General features: G+C 42.8%; 1 protein-coding gene across 1 annotated transcript; it reads left to right on the top strand.

Annotated features, from left to right (window-relative positions):
* Positions 1-1,636: 1,636 nt before the first annotated feature.
* On the top strand, positions 1,637-15,745 carry LOC306946304 (neurotrypsin-like; the record flags this gene model as incomplete). The annotated part of the gene is made up of 15 exons (XM_079535300.1): positions 1,637-1,708; positions 3,799-3,844; positions 5,654-5,890; positions 6,782-6,905; positions 7,587-7,762; positions 8,284-8,431; positions 9,179-9,357; positions 9,614-9,755; positions 10,429-10,628; positions 11,378-11,519; positions 11,697-11,902; positions 12,442-12,520; positions 12,690-12,812; positions 13,343-13,623; positions 15,435-15,745. 15 exons carry the CDS (start codon positions 1,637-1,639, stop codon positions 15,743-15,745), a joined length of 2,466 nt encoding a protein of 821 aa, XP_079391426.1.
* Positions 15,746-21,727: the final 5,982 nt, after the last annotated feature.

Below are 21,727 nucleotides of genomic sequence, written 5' to 3'. Positions count from 1 at the left end.
CCTGATCATCTGCCTCCTGTGCTACAGGGATATAGGAGATTTGCTTCTAATTAACTGAGTGTAATTCTTGGCCAAATCCATCACGTCCAGAATGCAGTGTGGTACGAATCCTCTCAAACCGCTCCCTCCTACCACTTAGTGACTCCTGTAAAGGATCCAGATGTAGTGGAATTTCATTGCATTTGATGAGTGACTAAAGATGAGGCAACACAAAGCTGTCATGTGAAGTGACTAATGGGCAATAAGTGAGAAAGGAAAAAAAGGCTTTTTGTCAAGCCATTGGATTTGTATCAGCCTGTTTCTTGTTTTTATGCTGAAAGTCTCTTTGAAAATGCTTCTCAGCAAGCTTGGCCAGGAATGAGCTCATTTCTTAAGGTGACTAGTTCATGCTGCAGGATGCTAAGGGTTAATCCCTCCATAATCAGAATATAAATGTAGTAAATGCTCATTAGACTGAGCTGCAGAGCAGTGTAGGAAATGTGAGAAATTTCCAAAATTAAACAATTTGAAATTGACCAAGTCTCCTCCTTAGGTTTGATTAATGTTTAAAGTGTTTGCTGTATTTTTTGTAAAGGAGCAGTAAATTCAAAATGAACTAGCTTAAAAACAAACAAAACAAAACAAAAAACAGAAACAGCCCACCAAAGTGCTTAAGGATTAATTGACAGCAATACAATAATTTTTCAACTCTGAAAATTGCCCCAGCCAGTCAAATGAAAATGTTACCGCCCCAAGGTCAAAGAAACACTTGACGGGTAAAGAGGCAATACCCCGGATAGCAAGATGCAGGGCTGAGAAGTGGGAATGCTCCCCTGAGAGTTGATTTTTCCTTGGAAATCTGGAAGCTCCTTAACGTAGTTTTCTAGGCCCCATTTACCTGAGTTCAAATCTAAGGAGAGTGTGACCTCAGGAAGCTGCAAGCAGCTAATCAAGGAGGCAGCGGTGGGAGGATAAAGTCCAGATTCCTTCCAACAAGTATAATCTCTGGCGAGCGTGCGTGCACAAGCCGTTTCCTTTTTCAGTTTTGCTGCTGGAGCTGTTGCAGAAGGAAGCCCCAGATCCTTTTTACTGCTACATCTTTTGTGCTAAAGAAGAGAGAAGGAAGAGTCAGCTGTGGAAAGAAGGAATTTCAGGAGAGGAGAGAGCGGCTGGCCGGGCTGCCGGGCGGACGGTGGTGGGGAGGCGGATGCTGGCGGTCAGGAGAGATGCGTACCTAGAGCCAAGAGAGAGGCTGGGACAGCGAGCAAAAGGGAGGGGACAGCGGAGGTGCGGGAGCAGGCTGAGGGCTGCGCCCTGCCCGTCTGCGCTTGCCTCCTGCTGGTTTTAAAGGTGATAGATTCTGGGGACATGATCTCCCTTCTATCCCCTTCTTTTTCCCTTTCTGAACAGAAGAATCAAGGAGAGGAGGTGGGGAGGGGACGGGGAAAGTGAGATTATAAGATGCTGTTGGGAACTTTGATCCCTTTCATCCCTTTCCCCACACAGAAATGAAAGAGGCATCCCTCTCCCTCCAAGTGGCAAGCACCCAGCTCGCTGGGAAATTGAGCTGGAGAGTGAGAAGAGGAGGCAGCAGCTGAGCCCAGCGGCAGAATGAGACTGTGAAGCTTGAAGCTGCTGCCCACTTCATACAGGAAGGATGAAGATCCCCAGAGTACTTAGGCTGTTGGTAGAGCTCTCGAGTCTGTTACCATGTCTCAGATGCAGGGAGGTAAGAAAACTAATATTCTTCTATTTGTAAAAAGTCACCTAGATTTTTATATATATATTAATATCCTAATTGTGAGTGGATTGTGTTCTTACTGAATATGTTTTCAGAAGTATCTAGGCAGCTGTGGTCTCTGGGAAGGCTTGGGGGCTTGGGGAGGGATTTATTTCCTTGTGCATATGAAATTCATAAATGGAAACAAAGCAGGATGCACAAGGGCTTGCAGATGCTTTGGCTCAGGTTCCCCACGTTACTCAAGCACTGCGGTGACCCTGGCATGAGAGATTCTTTGTTTCTTTTCTTCACCAATGGACTGGTGATCCCTATTGCTGTTGTGGGCAGATACCATTTATAGCCATAGAGCTGGGGCAGCGACTGCAGCATGGGCAGTTGCACTAAAATTTTGTGGTGTTGATGGTGACTGCTGGGGGGTTCTGGAAACTGCTACAGGAACTGGCAGCAACTAGCTTTTCGTTAGAAGGGAAGCATATTACTTGGACTGGAGTTCTGCCATTTATGCTCAGTCTCCAGGAAGAGTATGCTCAGTGTCTCATATGGCCAGTTATTATAGCAACCCATCCCTCTTTCTCATGTTAGCTCACAAGTGTGTATAAGTGCACACTGGAGCACAGAAGTTAGGGGATTTGGGTTGTGACTCACCTGTCCTGTGTATTATCTTGGGCAGTCACAAAAGTGTCACTAAGCTCACTTTCCTCTCTTTGCAAAGTGCTTTGAGATCCTCACGTGCGTCCTTCAGCATTGTTGGTTTACAGAGCAGCTGGATACATGCAGACAGGTGGATTTTTGGCTGAAGATGGTTTGTCAGTTAATTGCTGTTTTATCTATGCTTCCTCTTGTACATTTGCACCTGAGCTCTGACTTGCTCTTTCTGAACTGTGTCAGGAATTCATCTTCAGTATGCAATGTCATATTCTGACTTCCAGAGGATGATGGTGAAGCTTGGCCATAGCTCTGAACACCTGCTGACCATTATATATAATTTTCATCTGTAAATTAAATCAGCCATGAATAGGTGTCGTTCTTGTCTGGTATCTATGGGGACTATCCCTGCTTATTCCAGAAGTGGGTTCAGTTTAATTCTGAAAGTCTTTCAGGGAGAGCTGAGGCTGAGAGAAGCAAAATTTAGTGCATTTTGAAGAAAAACAGAGCCATTTCTGTAGCTAATTCTCTTCATTTGCGCACCTCTGCTCTGTGAATTAAAACTCTTTGTTCATATATATCTGGCTGTATTTAGAAATGAAACAAACTACGTGAAGCTAGCAAAAGCATGTAGTTTCTTCTTTCTACTCTGGATCAGTGAAGATCTTGCACCTGCCTGCGTACCATGCACTGTGTTGAAGTGGAGATCCCTATCTCTCAACCAGCAGTCAAGTTATAACCACCAAAAACACTGCCTACAAGAGGAAATGTAATTTTGGGGATGGACAAGATGCTAGAATGAGGGCTTTATTTCATATTCTTTGTTCTTAGCTACTTAATATGATTTGGATAATAGTCTCATATGAAATCTTGTACAGTCATACATTTAAAAACAAAATCCTCAAAAAGCCATGCTAGATTTTCTTCTTCAGTTGTTTTCCACTTGGTACATGGATGTTTAATACTATCTTAACACGGAACACTAGGGGCATCATCCCATCAGAGCTGTGTTTGCTCCTGTGGTCATGGATTGCTTATTCTTTGCATGGAGGGGGAGTGAATAGCTATTCATTATTTTTCCTTACTAATAACAGTGATTTTTTTTTTTCCGACTTTTCTTTCCATAGAGATCTCACTCTGGAGTCAGATTTTATTCGCTGAGAGCATTGGGGCTGAAACCTTGAAAAGAACAAGCAGAGCCCTGTTATGTGCTTAGATCAAGGGTAAATCTCTGCAGGCCAGCAATTATACATTTTATTGTCAGTGGGCAGAGCTGTGATTGGGTTTGAAGAAGAGCAATGGAGAGAGCAGGGAAGAGGCTGGTTACCAGGGTGTGTTTGCCTAAAGCAGCAAAAGGCCGAGCTGCTTTCAGGACATGCCCATGTTTATTTCATTGGATAATATCTCTGCTTTTGCTCTGTTTCTTTTCCCAGGCTCTCCTGGGATCCCAGCCCAGCCAAAACCATTTGCAGAGTGCAGGTAAGAACAAGAAGTTATTAATTCAGTCATCAGGCAGATTCTTTCCTGCAGTGGTGATCTGAGACCACAGGTACGATGAACCACTGCTCTCTGGCTTTCTTCCCTTCTTTCCATCATTTCTTTTATCCTGTATGCCTCAATGTTTATCTCCTTTAGCAACATGGCCAAACTGCTTTCTCTTCATCATGTCTAATACTCTTGCACTTCTCTGTTCCTCCCCCGTTCTTTTTCTTTCATCTCTATTTCTGCCCTAGTCTTCTTTTGCATGCTCATTCCACCTAGTAAGTACTGAATTCTTGTGTTCTCCCCTCTTACGCTCGCAGGTAATCCAAAGAGCACAGTGTGTTTTCCAGGCATCTAACTGAGCTAACTGTAATTGCTTGTCACTTTTGTACCTTGTGGCTAATATTCAGCTGTCATTTGTCTCTGCTGTTTATCATACGTGCCTTTATAGCAGAAGAATTTTTCTGATTTTTTTTTGTGAATGGAGCTATAACTGTTATCCTTTTTTTTTTTTTTTTTAGTTTATCCATTTTATACATTCTTAAAAAACACACCCTCACACAGAATCTTGTTCTAGTTTCCCTATTTCTTATTTCAGAGTCATGACTGGAGAAGTTGTTGTTTTTGTTTTTTTTTTTTTTTCTCTATTAAGACAATATTGAATTAAATGTTGGGATTTCTTTGCATGAGATTTTTGTATAGACACTGGCCTGGAACACTGGCATCTGTGCTCTACCTTGAAACTGGTTGCCTTTCCTTTCCAAAGGAAAGAAAAGTTCAGACAGGTGAGGTGATACACTAATGTGTATAAAGGCATACATACAGTGAATGACAATGCCATTTTCCATCTTTCTGATTTACAGAATTAAATTACACCCAATTTTCCACTCTTCTCTGTCTCAATCAATTAAGACAGGGAATTAATCTTTTGAAGATCTTAGAATCAAATTTAAGAGCATCATATTCAGGTACCAAAGGAGGTAGAAAAGGGGAAAAGTCTGTGCCAGGCTCAAAAGCAAGCCAGAATAAGGGCATATGTCTATTGAAATTACTGGCAATGAGAACCAGTTCAAACTGTTTGTGTTTGAGTCCAATTAACACATTTTAAAGATCCAAGCAATTCATTATCTTCAGAACACTTTTTTTTCCTAAGCTGCTCTGAAAATAATCATAGAATCATAGAATGGTTTGGGTTGAAAGGACCTTCAAGACCATCGAGTTCCAACCCCCCTGCTATAGGCAGGGACATCTCCTTCTAGACAAAGTTGCTCAAAGCCCCATCTAGCCTGGCCTTGAGTACCTCCAAAGAGGGGCATCTACAACCTCTCTGGGCAACCTGTTCCAGGATCTCACACCATCACAGTGAAGAATTTCTTCCCGATATCTAGTCTAAATCTACCCTCTTCCAGCTTAAAGCTATTTCCCCTTGTCCTATCACTACACGCCCTTATGAAAAGTCCCTCCCCAGATCTCCTGTAGGCCTTCATGTAGTGGAAGGCTGCTATAAGGTCCCCCAGTGCCTTCTCTTCTCCAGGCTGAAGAGCCCCAGTTCTCTCAGCCTGTCCCTGCAGGGGAAGTGCTCCAGCCTACTGATCATCTTTGTGGCCTTCCTCTGGACCCGCTCATTGTTCTTCTTGTTCTGGGGGTCCCAGAACTGGATGCAGTATTCCAGGTGGGGTCTCAAGAAGAGCTTCAAGACTGTAGACATAAAAGGTGGTTCAGGAGATGAGCTCATACATCTGGTGTTGTCTGATCCTCCATGTGTGATGCCTTAAGTATAGCTAACAGCTTTCTTTCTGTGTCCAGCGTCCAGTGGGTGTGGCATCGGACCTCTTGGGTACTACAATGGCTCGTTGGCTGTCACTGAGGCTGGGGCAGAGTGCCTGAACTGGGCAGAGTTCCCTGATTATGTCCAGCAGTACCCAGACCGTGGCTTAGGGAACCACAACCACTGCAGAAACCCAGATGGGGGAACTACACCCTGGTGCTTCTTCCGACTTGCATCAGGGGCCATCAGCTGGGCTAACTGTGACTGTAACCAAGGTAAGACTGTTTCCTATCTGCCAGAGCCTGGGCTACTCTGTCTTAAGGGGTTAAGGCCAGAAATGATGCTGCACAGACCAGTAAGTAGCAGTTAGGACAACCTGTGAAAGAAGAACAGTGCAGTAAGTGTCCCAGTTTGTCTAAAGAATTAGGACTAAAAGCTAGGCTGTGTGGGGATAAAACATCTGTATGTACTAGGGGGTGGATTTAAGTTGCTATAGCCATGTCTTTTATAGATACTTTTATTCTCATACATGGAGAATTCTTTTTTTTTTTTTTTTTTTTTTTTTTTTGTTAACTTAGGTTATTTTGAAAGCAGTTTAAGTTATGCGGAAAACAACCCACTCCAACTCCTTAAGTCTTCATATCAGAACTCTGCTCATGTAATTGTAACAGGTCAAATACAGAAAAATCTTCTGTGATTAGATTTGTAAATCTTCTGTTGCAAAGTGGGTCCTAAGCTTCCTTTAGAATTCCTTGCAGTGCCAAAACAAAGACTGCTGCTTATTTTGAGGCATGCAAGGAAGCTCTCAGTGCACTGATTTGTGCACTGTTTGTCCTCATCTGCCGACTTTAACTGCGTTTTGCAGAATGGATAATAAATGAGACAACAAATATCTTCCTTCAACAGTGCAAGTATTATTCAAAGTACTTCAAAGTTCAAAGTTAGCTTCATTAAAGTGAAGGCTACAACAAGCATGGGTGTGCTGTGTGCCTACCACACCCTTACACTACTTCATGCAAGTCAGTGAAAGCACCATGAAACAGGATATGAGGAATTGGGTCCAATTCAGCTCAGCTACACTCAGAAGTCCAAGACTTGCTCATCTGAAATGTCTTTTTTTCTTTTTCTTTTTCTTTTCTTTTTTTTTTTTTTTTTTTGCCTGGAAGGTGCTGTGCGGTTGGCTGAAGATAGCAGTGTGGAGCTGTACTTTGGTGGACTCTGGGGTACCATCTGTGCTGACCTCTGGACTGACTGGGATGCCAGTGTTGTCTGCAGGCAGCTAGGTCTCAGGTGAGAACCTCAGTGTGGCTTGAAGTGTTACGTGTTCATAGGTTCTTTGAGAGAACAGCCTCATTAATTACTGTCCTTCTGGAGTAATATGTAGGCTGTAGGAGAGGAGTTTGTCCTGTAGGCTGACTTCCCACTTGCTAGGGTCCTTCACACATGTGTTCTTTCCATGGCTATGCCTAACCCCAGTCAGCATTTGCAGGAACGGTAGTTTCTAAATCTTGATGTTCAATGCTGTGCTGAGTGATTCAATTTTTAATATTATTGTTTTAGTATTACTGTACTGATCTTTTAGAAAATGTTGTAACTGTGAACCCTCTTTGGGAATCTCTTATTTGGCCTTCAGTCTTCCAAAGAAAAAGAGATTAGGTCCACAGAGAAGGAAGAATTTGATTCAGATGTTTAGATGTGATGGCCATGTTACAATCTGTTGAAGGCTTTGTTTATCACTCTCCAATGAGGGTACCATTTCTGACCAGATCAACTCTGCTGCAGGGAAGATAGCATGTATTACATGGTGGGATAGTACTACGTGCTTGCTTGCTTAGACTGGAAATGGCTATCCCTTTAAGCTCTCACAATTAATTGGGCTCACAAGACATGAAATGCCACAATTGGGCTGGAAAACAAGTGTGAGTTAAGCAGTACAACAGTTTCATCATTCTGTTGCATTCTCCACACCAGTGAGATTGGCACAGCTGGGAAGAAGAATCGTCCTGGACTGTGGCCTATTCCCCTGCACCTGCAGTCAGCAAACTGCCATGGGGATGAAAAAACCCTCTTGCAGTGTGGCTATCAGGAAGCTGTGTCAGGAACTTGTAACCAGGGAAGCGCCATGGTAACATGTGTCCCTCCAGAAGGTAAATCTCCAAAGGGAGGTTAACTCCCTTTTTACTTGTGCCTAGTTCGCTTGGAATCTAGTGTTGCTGATAAGATATTAAATCTGAGATCATGATGCTGTGTGGAGAGTAAATCATTGGAACATATTCTTTTTTCACTTGCTGTGATGGTGATTGCTTTCCTTCCAGTGGAAAATCATTTTTTTTCCCAATCCCAAGTACTCAGCGTACTTCCAAAATCACTGAAAGATGCTGTTGCTTATGACCACATCCCTTTTCATTCAAAACAGGTTTTTGTTCACAGGCAGCAAAGTCCTGGTCATTGTAGCAGCCAGTTAAAGAGCCATCCCTGGACTAGTGGCACCTCCTGCTGTGGCTTGCAGTCATTGTCTAGAGAGTTTGGAGGGGAGGAAATGGTAGAATGGAACAAGAGAGTCCCAGAAGTGGCTCTGGCTGGTGAATAGCTCTATGTCCTTAACTGCTGTATGTGCTTTGTCCCTATCTTGTTCTGTTTTATTCTTTTTTCCTTTTTTGAAACACAGGTGTAGGTGCTCCATTGCGTTTAGTTGGGGGAAAGGAGAGCTTTGAAGGACGGGTGGAGGTATACCATGATGGCAAGTGGGGTACCATCTGTGATGACCAATGGGATGACCGTGATGCTGAAGTAGTTTGTAGGCAGCTGGGACTCAGGTACTTTCCGTACTGTTCACATGAAGTAGTAATAGAAGTAGTCTGAATAAAGAATGTGAGAGCATCTGTCTTCACCATATAGCACCATTCCTTTCTATGGAAGGGTAAGAAAATCTTGGGGAAGATAATTCCAGACTGAACATCTTGTCATGGGATTTTGTACTTAATTAGGTCAGTCAGTTTTATGGGTTTATGCTGTGTAAAAAAGAGTTGTTTTAATCCTATCCAACGTTTGTTTGTGTTTATCCCTGTTCATTATTTTTACATGCTTGTATAATGCATGTATTCATGGCTGCAGTGCTAATTTGCAGTGACTTCCACTGGTTAATTGCAGTCTTTTATTTGTTTAAATTTAAACACCTTCAGTTTCACTGATTGTCTTTATCCTCTTCATTCAGGAGGAAAGCAAGAGAGCACCTCATTCTCTGTGCTATCTGACACTTAATGCAAGGAACTATTGTACACTAAATCAATTCTGCATAATTGCTCAAAATAGCTGAGTTAGGCTTGAGATCCTTCCTACTTTGGGAGTTTTGCCTTTCACTGAGATTGAGACATCATTGTCCTCAAATCATATTAAAGAACTTTCCAGTGAGATATATTGGTTAACAGTTGACGACAACACCACTGTGTAAGAAATACAGATAAGCTATGGAAGGATTAGTGTAGGAGAGACTCTGGGAAACACAGAATCCAAGAGCATCAGACTGTGACCTTCCTTACTGAATTTTCATGCATCTCTTGCAGTGGGAACCCAAAAGCCTTGTCGTGGGCTCACTATGGTCAGGGATCTGGCCCCATCCTGCTAGATGAAGTGGAGTGCTCAGGCAATGAACTCTCACTCGACCAATGCAAGAAGAGTGACTGGGGACAACAAAACTGTGACCATATTGAAGATGCTGGCGTTTCCTGTGACCCTTTCACAGGTATGTACTTACAGTTCTGTGCCAGTCAGATGCAGCCTTGCTCCTGTATTACGTAGGTGGAAATGAATCAGAGCCAGACAAGGTGGAAATGCTGAGGTATGGACAGACTGAGGTATGTTCGTTTTTTTAGTATCCTTAGGTAACTGTCTTTGGTTTCTTCCTGTCATGGGCTGTAGAGAGTTTTCAGCAGTGGGGCTTAGGCTGTTTATTCTCTCCCTGTCTGAGTGCTGATCTTTCCTTCTCCTACCCCTTGCAGAGGGCACTGTAAGGCTGACTGGTGGTCGCAGCCCCAGCGAAGGCAGGGTAGAAGTTTATTACAATGGAGACTGGGGCACAGTATGTGATGATGGCTGGACAGATCTCAGTGCCCAGGTGGTCTGCAGGCAGCTGGGCTTCAGGTAGGACTGAGAGCATTTGTAGTATCTGTACTTCCTAATTTCAAGGTTTAGATTCTATGTCCCTTTACTGGTATGGGCTGGACGTTACTTCCTTCAGTACTTCCTTCAGTACTTTGTCATTACCATTACGCAGTTTCATTCAGGAAAGAATAATAGGTGTCCACATCCTTTCCCAGGAAAAAATTAATATATGTATCTGTCTTAATTATTTCTTGCTTTGACCTGTTTTGAAAGTAGATAACAGGCTTAGTACTGTCTTAATGAATCCCCCACCAAAGTTAGAATTTTTTCTTATTATTTCTTAAATTTTGAGATGTATCAGCTCAGCACTACCACCCTGTCTGCTCTAAGCTTTATCACCTGCTAAACAGTATCAGCTGTCTGCACTGCTGCTAACCTATATCACCTGCTTTGGTACTTGAAGGAAGACCATTAGAACAAGAAAGAGTAGTGGTAGGGATTTCTTAATGGTCTCTATGAAAGCTGAAGTTGGTGAGGTGTGCCAGCTGATTGGCTGCTGTCCAGTGTATCACTGAGTAGCTGAGTAGAGAGACCACCAGTGCCACAGCAGATGTCTCCAGGTGAGTTTTCCTTTTGGTTTGAGTTTGGGACCCTCTGTGGGATTAGTGAGTTACAATGACTTTGATGCTAACGTTCTCTTTCTTCCCTCTAGTGGGCCTGCTACTCTGGCCTCTGAAGCAGACTATGCTGCTGGCCAAGGCTTTATCTTGCTGGATGATGTGGCTTGTGTGGGCACAGAGCTCTCCCTCCTGGACTGTCCCCATAGCAACTGGGGGCAGCACGACTGCTCACACGCTGAGGACGTGGGAGTCCACTGTTCCCCTGAGAGCAACACAGTCACTGGCAGCCTCGGTAACTTAACTTGTGCCTTGCTCTGGACAGAGGGAAAACATCACTTTCTGGTCTGATACTTTGGAAACTTTGGCAGATGTGGGATCTTTCCCTCTGCTGCCTCGATTAGAACTGCTTTTTGAGAAGGATTCATAGGAATAAGCCCTGGATGTTTTGGGGCAGAGCCATGGAACTGTGGTTCTTCAAGATGTACAGCCAGACCTGTACAGAGATGGAGATTGAAGAGAACGATGTTGATGGTCTCTTTGTTTATATGAGGCCTGGTACTGTTTTCTCTATTGCAGGAAACTTTCCAATTTGTCATCTTTTTTTTTTTTTTTTTTTTTTTTCTTTTTTTAATTCAAATATACACCATCCAATTTTTTTGTTGTTTTTCCTGGATGTAGAGCACTTTTCTTGCCTAGAATAATGTAATAGTTTTTATAATTGAATGGATTTATTTCCAAGGCATGTTTAAGCTTGTCCGTTCTTGGCTCAGCAGCTAATAACTTTCTTTCTGCTCTTGTTCTCCTCTTTACTTAGCTTTCAGAAATATGATCTAATGATTTCCAGTGTGTATTTAATAAATTAATATGCACCAATTTTGCAAGGCAATGAAATGAGGGACATAGCGGTCAAATAGATCACCACTCTTCTCCTTCTCACCTCCTCCTCATCTCCTCAGTTTTTCCTATAAAAACTAAGTTCTGGGCACCTCATGCTCTTTGATATTTTTGCTTGCAGCAACCCCTGTGTTTTTTCTTTCACAGGACCTCCTGTGCGGCTGGTGGATGGAGAAAGCACCAAGGAGGGACGGGTTGAAGTATTCCTGAATGGGCAGTGGGGCAGCATCTGTGATGATGGCTGGACAGACAGAGATGCTACAGTAGTTTGCAGGCAACTGGGCTTCAGGTAAGATGACTGGTACATGCATCTTATAAATACAAATTGCTCTCAGGAGGAATCTTCTTTCTGAACCTGTTTCTGGGAGATTCATTTCCCTTGAAATTTCTCTTTAAAACATGCTGGTGCATCAGTTTCACCTGCCTCTTGCTTAATGCACATTAGCCATTCTCTCTCTCATTGCAGTGGTGCAGCAAAAGCCAGGGCAATGGCTTATTTTGGTGAAGGCCAAGGGCCCATCCATCTGGACAGTATAGAATGTAGAGGCACAGAGCACGCTCTGGGGCAATGTGTCAGACCTGACACTGGGATTCACAGTTGCTGGCACAGTGAAGATGCTGGTGTGATTTGTGACTATGTGGAAGAGAAGGTCCAGGATATCAGGAGAACAGGTGATGTGCCCTTTCTTCTACACAGAAATCTGGGGCTCAAGGTTTAGGATTTCTGCATGCTTTTTCACTGTAGTTTTTATCTTTTTCGGTTGAAACTTTAACTACAAAATAAGCATGTTCTCTCTTGCAGCTCCTGGTTACTCTTCCTTTGTTTTCACTGTCTCTTCTAGTCTAGACTAGTCAGAGGAGCTCTAGCCACGTCAGGTCTTTGAGCCTGCAGAACTTCCCTTGAGTCATATCATTATACTCTTCCTTAGAGCAGTAACTATAAGCAAACTTTGGGCTTTGGAGCACTGAGGAAAGCTGTAGAGCCAATTCTTGCCATAGGACTACAGATTCTGGAGGTAAGCTCCTCCACTAAAACTGTGGAAACCATTGGGAACAAATCTTATATAAATTCCTTTGCACAACACAATGCAGTCAACTACCAGGAGGATTAATGCCTTCAGGGGACAGGAGGGATATCTTGGCTCTGTGACAGCAGTTGTTGATACTTAAGCTGAAGGTGTCTATCCAACTGTGCTAACTTTACTGTGCAGGTCCAGAGTCCAGTGTGTGTGGCATGCGCCTGCTTCATCGTCGCAAGAAAAGGATCATAGGTGGAAACAAGTCTCTCAGGTAATTGCTGAGAAAGGCAGAACAGGTTCCAGCTTTCCTAACTTCATTTGAACCAATGGTCTGTCTAGGGAAGAATGCTTGTCAGCTGAGCTCAGATAGGGCAGAGTGAACGGGAAAAGCAACAACTCCCATGTATGTGATGCTTACTGTTCTTCTGTTTCTTCTTCAGAGGTGGTTGGCCATGGCAGGCCTCGCTACGGTTGAAGGGTTTCCAGAGAGATACCCGTCTGCTCTGTGGGGCAACACTGATCAGCAGTTGCTGGGTAGTGACTGCAGCCCACTGCTTCAAAAGGTGTGTTTGTAAGTGGGAGCTCTACGGGATTCTCAAAGACAAAGAAGATAACCTCAAATGAGGTTGTTCTCCCAACCCAATGGAAACACATGAACAAAGTTTCTAAACCAAGACCTTCAGGTTATGATGTGTGTGATTTTGGAGCACTTATGGGGATGACTCAATTTAGGCTTACGTTATCCCTCGCTGCTTATACCTGCCCTCTTAACTTTGAAGTTTTACACCTTAAAGGGAACCATCATTTTGCTATTAATCATAGAATCATCTCCCAGTACTTTAAGGAAATGTGAAAAGAAAAAGCCATGAGCCCGTTACAACTGTTGTAACCCTTTCTATAGAAAGAAGCACTGTGCATGGTAAACAGTGACTGTAACAGCTGGCATTATCACATCTGTGGGAAGAGATCCCACAGTCCTGTAGCTGGTACTTCTTTATAAGTTTGTGGGTTGAGTCTCAAAGCAGTTGAGACTTGCATGAGTCTAATTCTCTGTTAGTAGAAATATCAAGGTATTGCATGTCTTTTTCTCTAGGTTTGGTGTTGATGTGCGACGCTACCTGCTGCGGGTAGGTGACTACCACACAGCTGTGAAGGATGAGTTTGAGAGAGAGCTGCCTGTGGAGCGGATTGTCCTCCACAGGAACTACTGGGCTGGCAGCAACGATAATGACATTGCCCTGGTCCGAATGCGAGGCAGAGAGGGGCATTGTCTCTCCTTCAACAGCCACGTTCTGCCTATCTGCCTTCCTGATAAGAAAGAGAAGTCTGACATAAACAGGCAAGCCTGCATCATCTCTGGTTGGGGAGACACAGGTAAGTGACAAAGGTCTTAGGAGCAAGATAGGGATGGGGAGAATCTGGACTGAGGAATCTATATGCACAATTATTTTACGTCTGTTCAATTCAAGGCCATGTTTTTAATGCTCCTATTATTTCTGCCAAGTGCATGGTGTCAAGGAACAGGAAATAAAGCAATTTTTGTGCCACTGTTTTCTTCTGATGTTAAGGTTGTCTTGAAGCCTGTCCATGATGGAAGTTTTGGTTGCCATAGCAATCTTCTGAAGTTGTGAGGGAGAGGAAAGCTGCCAGCTCATCACAGTTCTCTCCATCTCTCCCCTTTCTACATGCATGTTTGCCCACAACAGAGACATTGCATATGCAGAGCTGGTGCACAAAATCTGTATATTGTTCAGGAAGGTCCCCATGTTTCCATGGTCTCCTGCCTTCTTTATAGATCACAGTAGTAAAGTGAGGGCTTTGCAGTGGAAGGAGTGTTCCTCATAAATCTTGCTTGTAAAGAGCATGTGCCTAGGTAGTGAGCTGAGACAAAGTGCACTTTCTGTACAGTAGGTGACCTTTCTTGGAAGTCCAGCCACTGTGATGAATCTCCCTGGATATTGTTCCAGGGACAGCTGGGCTCTGACATTGGTTTCTGCACAAGCTTTGAGAACCTGCCGTACATGCCGTTTTGCACAACATTACTCTGAAACTTCTAGGTTAAAGGGAGGAGAGAATATTCTAGAAAGTATTAATGACTAAATTGTTAACACTGTCAAGGCAATGTTTTAAAATGCTGGGCTTGGTGCAGTTCTGACATGGATGCATTAGTCTGGGGACAGCTTTGAACTCTAAGTAAGACGCTGTGACCAGTTGTGCAGTCCTTTCCCACTTGGGGTTCATAGATGCAAAGCAGGGCTTAAGGAAAGGAGGCCTTTCTGGGCTGCTGTGACTGGAGAAAATCCATATGTTCAGAAAGACTTGCTGCCAAAACACAAATAGCCCCAGGAGTTTTCTGTTGTTTTTGGACTTAGCCATCCTTTCCAGCTGTTTCTCTAGCTGTTACTCAAGTGTTTGATTGAAAATACAGATTTGCCTTTGAAGTCAGTTATACCAGGTGCACATGTCACTTTGGGGTGTCTGCAGAGGATCAAGGAGTAATTTAGTCATGTAATTCCTTTAAGTTATGCTGGTACTTAACAGCTAGAATCTCTCCCACACACCAAACCCATCTTTCTCAATGAGTTAACAACTACCTTGTGAACTTACTGTAAGTCCATAAATTACTTTAAATCTTGAGCACCAGAAGTTTGCACTCTAAGAAACGAGCCTTAAATTCTGATCAAGTCTATGGTAACCAAAATTTGAGCAAATAGAAATAAGTCTGGCCAAAGATGAGGTAAGCTCCCTTTGAATAATATTTGGATGCTTCTGAAACGTGTTCCAAAACTTCTCTGAGGATTGAGAATTTCACAAATGTTACTTCATTTATTCCTTTGTGAAAACACTGTCATTTTAGAGAGAAAGAAATGAAGGCTCAAAGAGGTGAAATAAGCTGAACAAAGTTCAAGTTATTCGTTGGCAGAACCAGGAGTAAGACTCATCCTTTGATCTATCCCCTTTCTCCAACCTCTTCCCTGCTTCTTTGATGTTACAGCTCTTTTTTGTGGTCTGGTTTTGCAGTTCTCTGAAGTTCTGGTCGTTCAGAGATGCTGAGTTTGGCCTAATTCTGTGCCACAATCTTGATGTGAAATGTACAAGTATCCATTTTTGTGCAGAGAACTGTTGCTCTAGGCTGCTGCTGTTGTCTGTATGTGAATTGGTTTAGCTGGTCTGTTCTGTTCCAGGGAAATCTTATTCAAGAACACTACTGCAGGGGGTGGTGCCTCTTCTGCCACGGGAAGACTGTGAGGTCCGTTATGGACAGAAGTTCACGAATCGCATGATTTGTGCTGGGAACCTCTCTGAAGATAAACGAGTGGACAGCTGCCAGGGTGACAGCGGAGGGCCACTCATGTGCCAGAAGTCAAATGGACGCTGGATCATTTTGGGAATCACTTCCTGGGGTTACGGGTGTGGTCGGAAGGATTCCCCTGGTGTGTACACAAAGGTCAGCAGATACGTACCCTGGATCAAGAAAGTGACCAAGCTAAAATGAAAATGTCTGAGCCCCAGGAACTTCAACTTGTCCTTCTCCCTGCAGCAGCTGAAAGCTGTGGCTTCTGGCCTGGGAATGGTGGAAATGTATGTTTTCTTTTGGACACTGGGAAAGTAATTTAACATAGAACTGGGAGAAAAACAGCTATGGTTGATTCTTTGGTCTCACTTTAGTTCTTAATCTCTGAGTAGACAAAGCAAGTGCACACTGGTAGGACAAATTAGCCTGTGTTGCTCTGACAACAAGTTTGAGTCCTGTAATGCAATCAGTGCTTATTTCTTTGGTCCCAACACACGGAAATGGTAGAAATGAAGATATGCCTGTCTCTGTAAATCTGTTCACCAGTTTTTGTATGTTCACACACTTGAAAATCACTGCAAAGACAGGTGAGATGCTTGTAAGTTGCTGCAAGCTCTGGCATACTTTTTCGTAACATGTCTCTCTTCCATTCCAGAAATGAGAAGATTTGACCTGAGCTGAGGAGCAGGCTAAAAATTGGCCTTTTTTTTTTCCCCTGATATGACTCTAGGGGGAACCTTTTCTCTTCTGAATATTAGATTCTAAAATGTCTGTCCCTGCTAAGAGGTGGTTGTCCTTCCAGCTGTAATCCTTGTGCCACACATTTCTGGTCAGATGCTACGGCTTTATTGCTGCTTTCTCAAAATTGTGGTTCTTCTGTGGTTTGTTTTTTGTTTCTCCATAAAGCAGCGTCTCCTGGAATCAATTGTTTGTGTGAGAGTAAATCTTCGTTTTTAAGAGACAATAGCTTTCTTGCTCTCATGATTACTGTGAATGACTTAAAAATGTGACTTCACTGTGACTGGAATAGACACCATTACTTTTCTTTAAATCCAAATATAGCGTTAAGTGTTCAGGTGTTGATTCATAGTTTAACAGTACTGCAGGGACTTTATCTTGATATTTTATTCATCATTATTATTAACTGCCCTTTGTGATCTTAGCCTTTAGTATCTCTGTGTTCATAGTCCTCCTGTGAAGCATGGAAATACTCTGGAGTGTAGACACCAAACAAACACTAGAGTGAGTAGTTCTCTTGAGGTGCAAGGCAGTTTCCTGCATTCCTGGAGTATATGCAGCCTTTGTACAACAGTTTCTCTCTTCTTTTTATGTTTCTCTTTTCATTCATCTCAGTGGAATTGGGTTGGCTTGACTTAAGGGTCTGCAAGCAGTGCCATCAAGCTACTACTGTTTTAGGGTCAGACCTTCTCAACCGGGACATAAATAATACTGAGAGAATACAAGTGTTATTGAACACTTCAGTTTCTTCCTTCTCTCATTCAAACAAATGGACGTAATTTCCTCCTCCGAGGCCTTAATTACTTTCTAGGTTAATTGATTATTTTTGAGTAGGGAGAAAAACACAAAAGCAGAAGAGCTAAGTGTGTTAACAGTTGTGCAGCTCACAGTGGTGTGTTCTGTATACGTGTAGCCAAGCCAGAGAGAAGACAGGTCTGTTCATGAGCAGCCTTGGTGCACAACCAATGATCCAAACATGGAGTAATAATACAGTCTGACACATATGGAACTTTTGCCAAATGTGCATGTTTTGGATTCACTCAGTCACACACACTAGCCTGCTGACTGCAAGGTCTGTGCTCAAGGCACTGAGCTGTTTGGTACCTGGGAATTATCAAGGCAAGAATGGAAGACAGCACAACCTGTGGATTAGCTATGTCATATGACAGGACAAGTAGTGATAGTGTATTAGAAATTGCCTTGAGTTAAACAAGCAGTGACTGCCAGAAGTTTTAATTTCTCTTCTACAAAGCAGCTTAATCTAAAAGTGTTGACCTGCACAGGTGTCTGATTTTTGCTAAACTGAACAGTTAATTTACCTTCTCCAGTGATTACTGTACAGTTGGCTTACAAGTGCTCTAATGGACTTTGAAAATCGTACGTGGAAACTTTTTTTTTTTAAAGAATTAAAGGAATCTTTGAAACATGCAATGTTAGAACACCTGCAAATTGCCCTTTGAGACAGACCTGATCTGTTAGTGCCCCTTCTTGAGGGCTGAATGTCTGCAGTGTGCTTGTGTTGATGACTCTATTTGAAGAGCTAGGCTTGGTCCTTGCAGTGCTGTGCTTGGCTCCGTGCTGCCTGTGCTGTCCATGGCTGCTGGCGGAGAGTCCCTAAGGCACAAGCTGCAGGCTAGACTGCTGGTTTTCTCTTAGGAGTTAAAATGAGAGGAGAACCGAGGACAATTATGTTACAGACCTCTCTATTCCAGAGTGGCAGTAACAGTACCTGTTTGGGAAATGGGGAGGGATTTAGTTTTCACTTTCAGCCTCCCCCAAGCCTGAATGCTACATCAGCTCAAACACAGTGCTGTCACGCCTCTAGTTTAACCTGGTTTGAACTTCTAGCTTATACTCATAACCCCAACAGGCTTAGAAATATAGAAAGGATTGAAGGTTTTTTCCCTAAGCCTACTTAACTTGTTGCCATTCAGGAGTTAGAAAAAATGCCTATGCAGCGTAAGTGAGACACAGACCTGGCACAGCATTCTGTGATTCCCATGTTCCAATTCAAAATATTTCCCCTGTATTTTGTCACCATGAAAGCTGTGAGAATCACAGTGCTTAACATTCTGTGAGTCCTGAGTGAGCTAGGAGGAAGGGAGGAAGTACCTCACCTAGTTTTACACTTACTTGTGCTAAGCAAACCTGCAAACACACTTGTGAGTTGTCCTAACCTGTTCAGAACATCACTGTTCCTCTTTGTGGCCCAAACCAAACTCACATGCTTTGCCACAGGGGATTACTGGAATTATCTGATCAGAAGACCAGCACTCAGCCACTCCAAAATCGTATTTTGTACCTAACGTTGGCCAGCAGCAGACATGTCAAAGCACAGTGCGTGTGCGTTTGTACTGAACAAGTTTTAGCAGCCTTTTTCTTTTTTTCTGGGAAATCTTGTTCTTGGACCATTTATGTTAATTACTTGCATTGCTATCACTGTTCAAATTAAAAGTACTAGTACTTGTCCCTCCAGGTACTGTTCAAACACTATGTGCTATACTTTCATGATTTTTTCTTTTCTGAAGTATCAATGTTTATAACCCAAACTTTAAAAAAAAAAAAAAAAAAAAAAAAAAAAAAAAAATATTGTAAACATCCTTCGTCTTTCACATAAATGTTTAATCTCTTATTTAATCCAACTAAGCTCTACAGCCTCAGTATTTTCTGACAATGAGAACCAATATAATTTCATTCTCCACAGTACAATTGTCTTTTTATAGATCCTGAATGCATTGCCTTTTGTTTTTACTGAATCCCATCTATCCTTGGGTTCTCAACTATGAGAGGAAATGAGAGCCCTTGCTTTATACTCTTGTCCATTACGCTACAAACAGTCTTTTGAAAACTGTGACTTCTCTGTCTCTCTTCATTCCAAACTGCCTAGGTACCTGATAACATACGAGCTGTCTGTCCACGCCTTCTCTTTCTGCTGGGTCTTTAAGCTTTGGTAAGCAGAACTGAAAACAGTTTGTGAGGGGAAGATGTGCCATCTGCTGATTACTTTCAGTATTTTCAATAGTAGGCAATGCTGTAAGTGTTCAGTGCTGTGTGTGTATTATGTATGTATGCTAGCTTTGAACTTGCTGGTGTGGTTTTAGTGGCAGCCCTCCTACAGCAAGGTAAAAACCAACCAAGGTTGATTCACCCAGTGTCTGGCAGCTGCAGCAGCCCCTTCAAGCACAGCCAGCTGCTGTAGGTATATCTGTGGAACAGAATGTGACTCTGGGCAGGGGGTACCTGATGAGTCCTTAGCAGCATTCGTTGTCTGGTTGAGGCTAATGCCCATTCCTCCCTTCCAGGAACTGATAGTTCAGTTACTGGCATCTGCGATGCACTATGGGGATGCTTTGTAAGACAAGTTCCTGCAGTAGTGTGGTGCATGTTGGTTGAATGAAAAACAGTGCCTCTGTGACTGGGGAGCATTTGTTAGATAGAGTGTCTAAGGAGCACCTAACATGGCTCCTGTTAGCCCTCTTCCTACAAGAATACCCCGGTGCTCTACAAAGGCGGACCCAGTGCTAGTGCCTTCCTGCCCTCTAGGGGCTACATGGGTACTCTCATCAGCCCTTTCTTGACACCAGTCCAGGCTTTGGCCAGTTGAAGCTGGATTAAAGACTTATCCATTTCCTGTAGCTGAATGCTTTTCAGATGATTTATAAGAATTATGTTTCCATGGTGTAATTAATTGGGCAGCTATTTATGAACCTGAACAGGATTTCAATTACTCCTGTAATCCTTGTACCTCTGTAGCAGAGAATAACAAATCAGTTCCTCAAAGGTATTAGCGGAGGGATTGGTTAGGAACTAGGAACATGAGTATTTGCTGTCTCAGGGATAGGAAAACAGGGTTTGCTTTATGTCTGTCTGCCTTATTTTCTGAAGCCAATATCCTGAAGACTCTTCATCCCCGAAGTAACTGTTGTGATCCATCAACCACTGAAAGACACATTTTTATGTATATAAGAGGAAGGTTATTAGTAGCTGAACTGCAGTGCAAAACATAACATCTTCTTGCTAGCTTTTCTGGGAGTTCCTTGCAGCTAGAAATTGTGGGCATGGGAATAGAATGGTCACTGATGGTAACCAGCCTGGAACTGCTCCCGGTGGGATGAGGCACTGTGACCTGGAGCAAGGGCTTGGGCTGTGTTTTTACTTATTCAAGAAAATATTTAATTCCCCACTTCAAGAAGGAACATTTGTTCAGCCCACTCAGTCCTATTAAAAACCCTTTCTACTAACAGGGGCCTGAGTAGCTCTGAAATCAGTCTAGTGCCAAAACTGTCATGTCCCCTGGATCAAAACCAATGACTCACAAGATATGCTAATAAATTAATTGTGCTGTGACTGTGTGGGGTTCTGTCTTATTTTTAGTATAGGAACCTGTTCCAAGGGCAGGTTTTAGGATTTTTTTTCAGCAATGAATTATGCTAATTAAATTTTTGTATTAATGTTATTTCTAGAGGAGCTTTAATATGTGAAAGAATGTTACAGAGTCAGTTATCCTATTAGCTACCATTAAAATGCAACACAACAGTTCTTCAAATGCCACATTTTGTGGCCATTTGGGACAGGCAGAGGGCACCTACAGATGAACTCATGCTCAAAACAAACAGGATTTGATATATCAGTTTCCTAGTTCATTGTTGTTGTTGATCTTTACACACTACTTTTGAATGAACTTGTTCAGCATGATTTTGTCTCATTTGATGCTAGGATTCATGTGTCACTGAGTGAAGGACCAAAGCCAAATTTTGAATAAGAACCAGGAGGAATGAAACATAATCTGATTGAGACACTGATGTGAGAACACTGTTTTCTTCCTCCCCTCCAAAGCTGAAATTGCATTACTGTATAAAAGGTCTGTTTAGAAAAGCAACCCACTGACTGCTCCAGTGACTTTTTAAGTTGTTAGGGTTAGTCTGGGGTTTGATGTGGTGATGGCTGCAGGTACAAAATATTATAGTATACAATTTCTTGTGCATGCTGTCTCCAGTCTCCTGTTGGGAACCTACGTGCACTTGCTAAAGAGAGCGCAGCTTGTGGTTAACACCTCCCTTGCTTCCTGTTTGACTTTGAGGTTTCTACACCTACATGTTTCTGCTTCTGCTTGTGTGAAGCTGAGAGCTCATGGCTGAGGTTTTGCAAGAGTGTCTGGCGTGAACATATCAGTGGGCAAAGCTGAGTTAAGGGCGTTTTAGTGGTCTTAGGCACTGTTTCACCAAGTAAGCTCCAAAGCAGGTAATGCTTGGGAAAGAAACAAAGTTGAAACTGAAGTTAAGATTACAAATCTGTCAGGTCTCTTATTTTGTACTGAAGTACTTGACTGCTGCTTTCATATTGTGAACAGACCTCAAGCAGAGTACAGTTAGCTTACTCACAGTAGACTGACAGCTGTAGGGTAGTTGGCTTTGGATTTTGAAACTGAAGAAGGAAATCAGAAGG

This window comes from Tetrao urogallus (assembly GCF_951394365.1).
Source record: "Tetrao urogallus genome assembly, chromosome: 5".
NCBI lineage: Eukaryota > Metazoa > Chordata > Aves > Galliformes > Phasianidae > Tetrao > Tetrao urogallus.
This window is presented reverse-complemented; position numbering and strand designations above follow the sequence as displayed.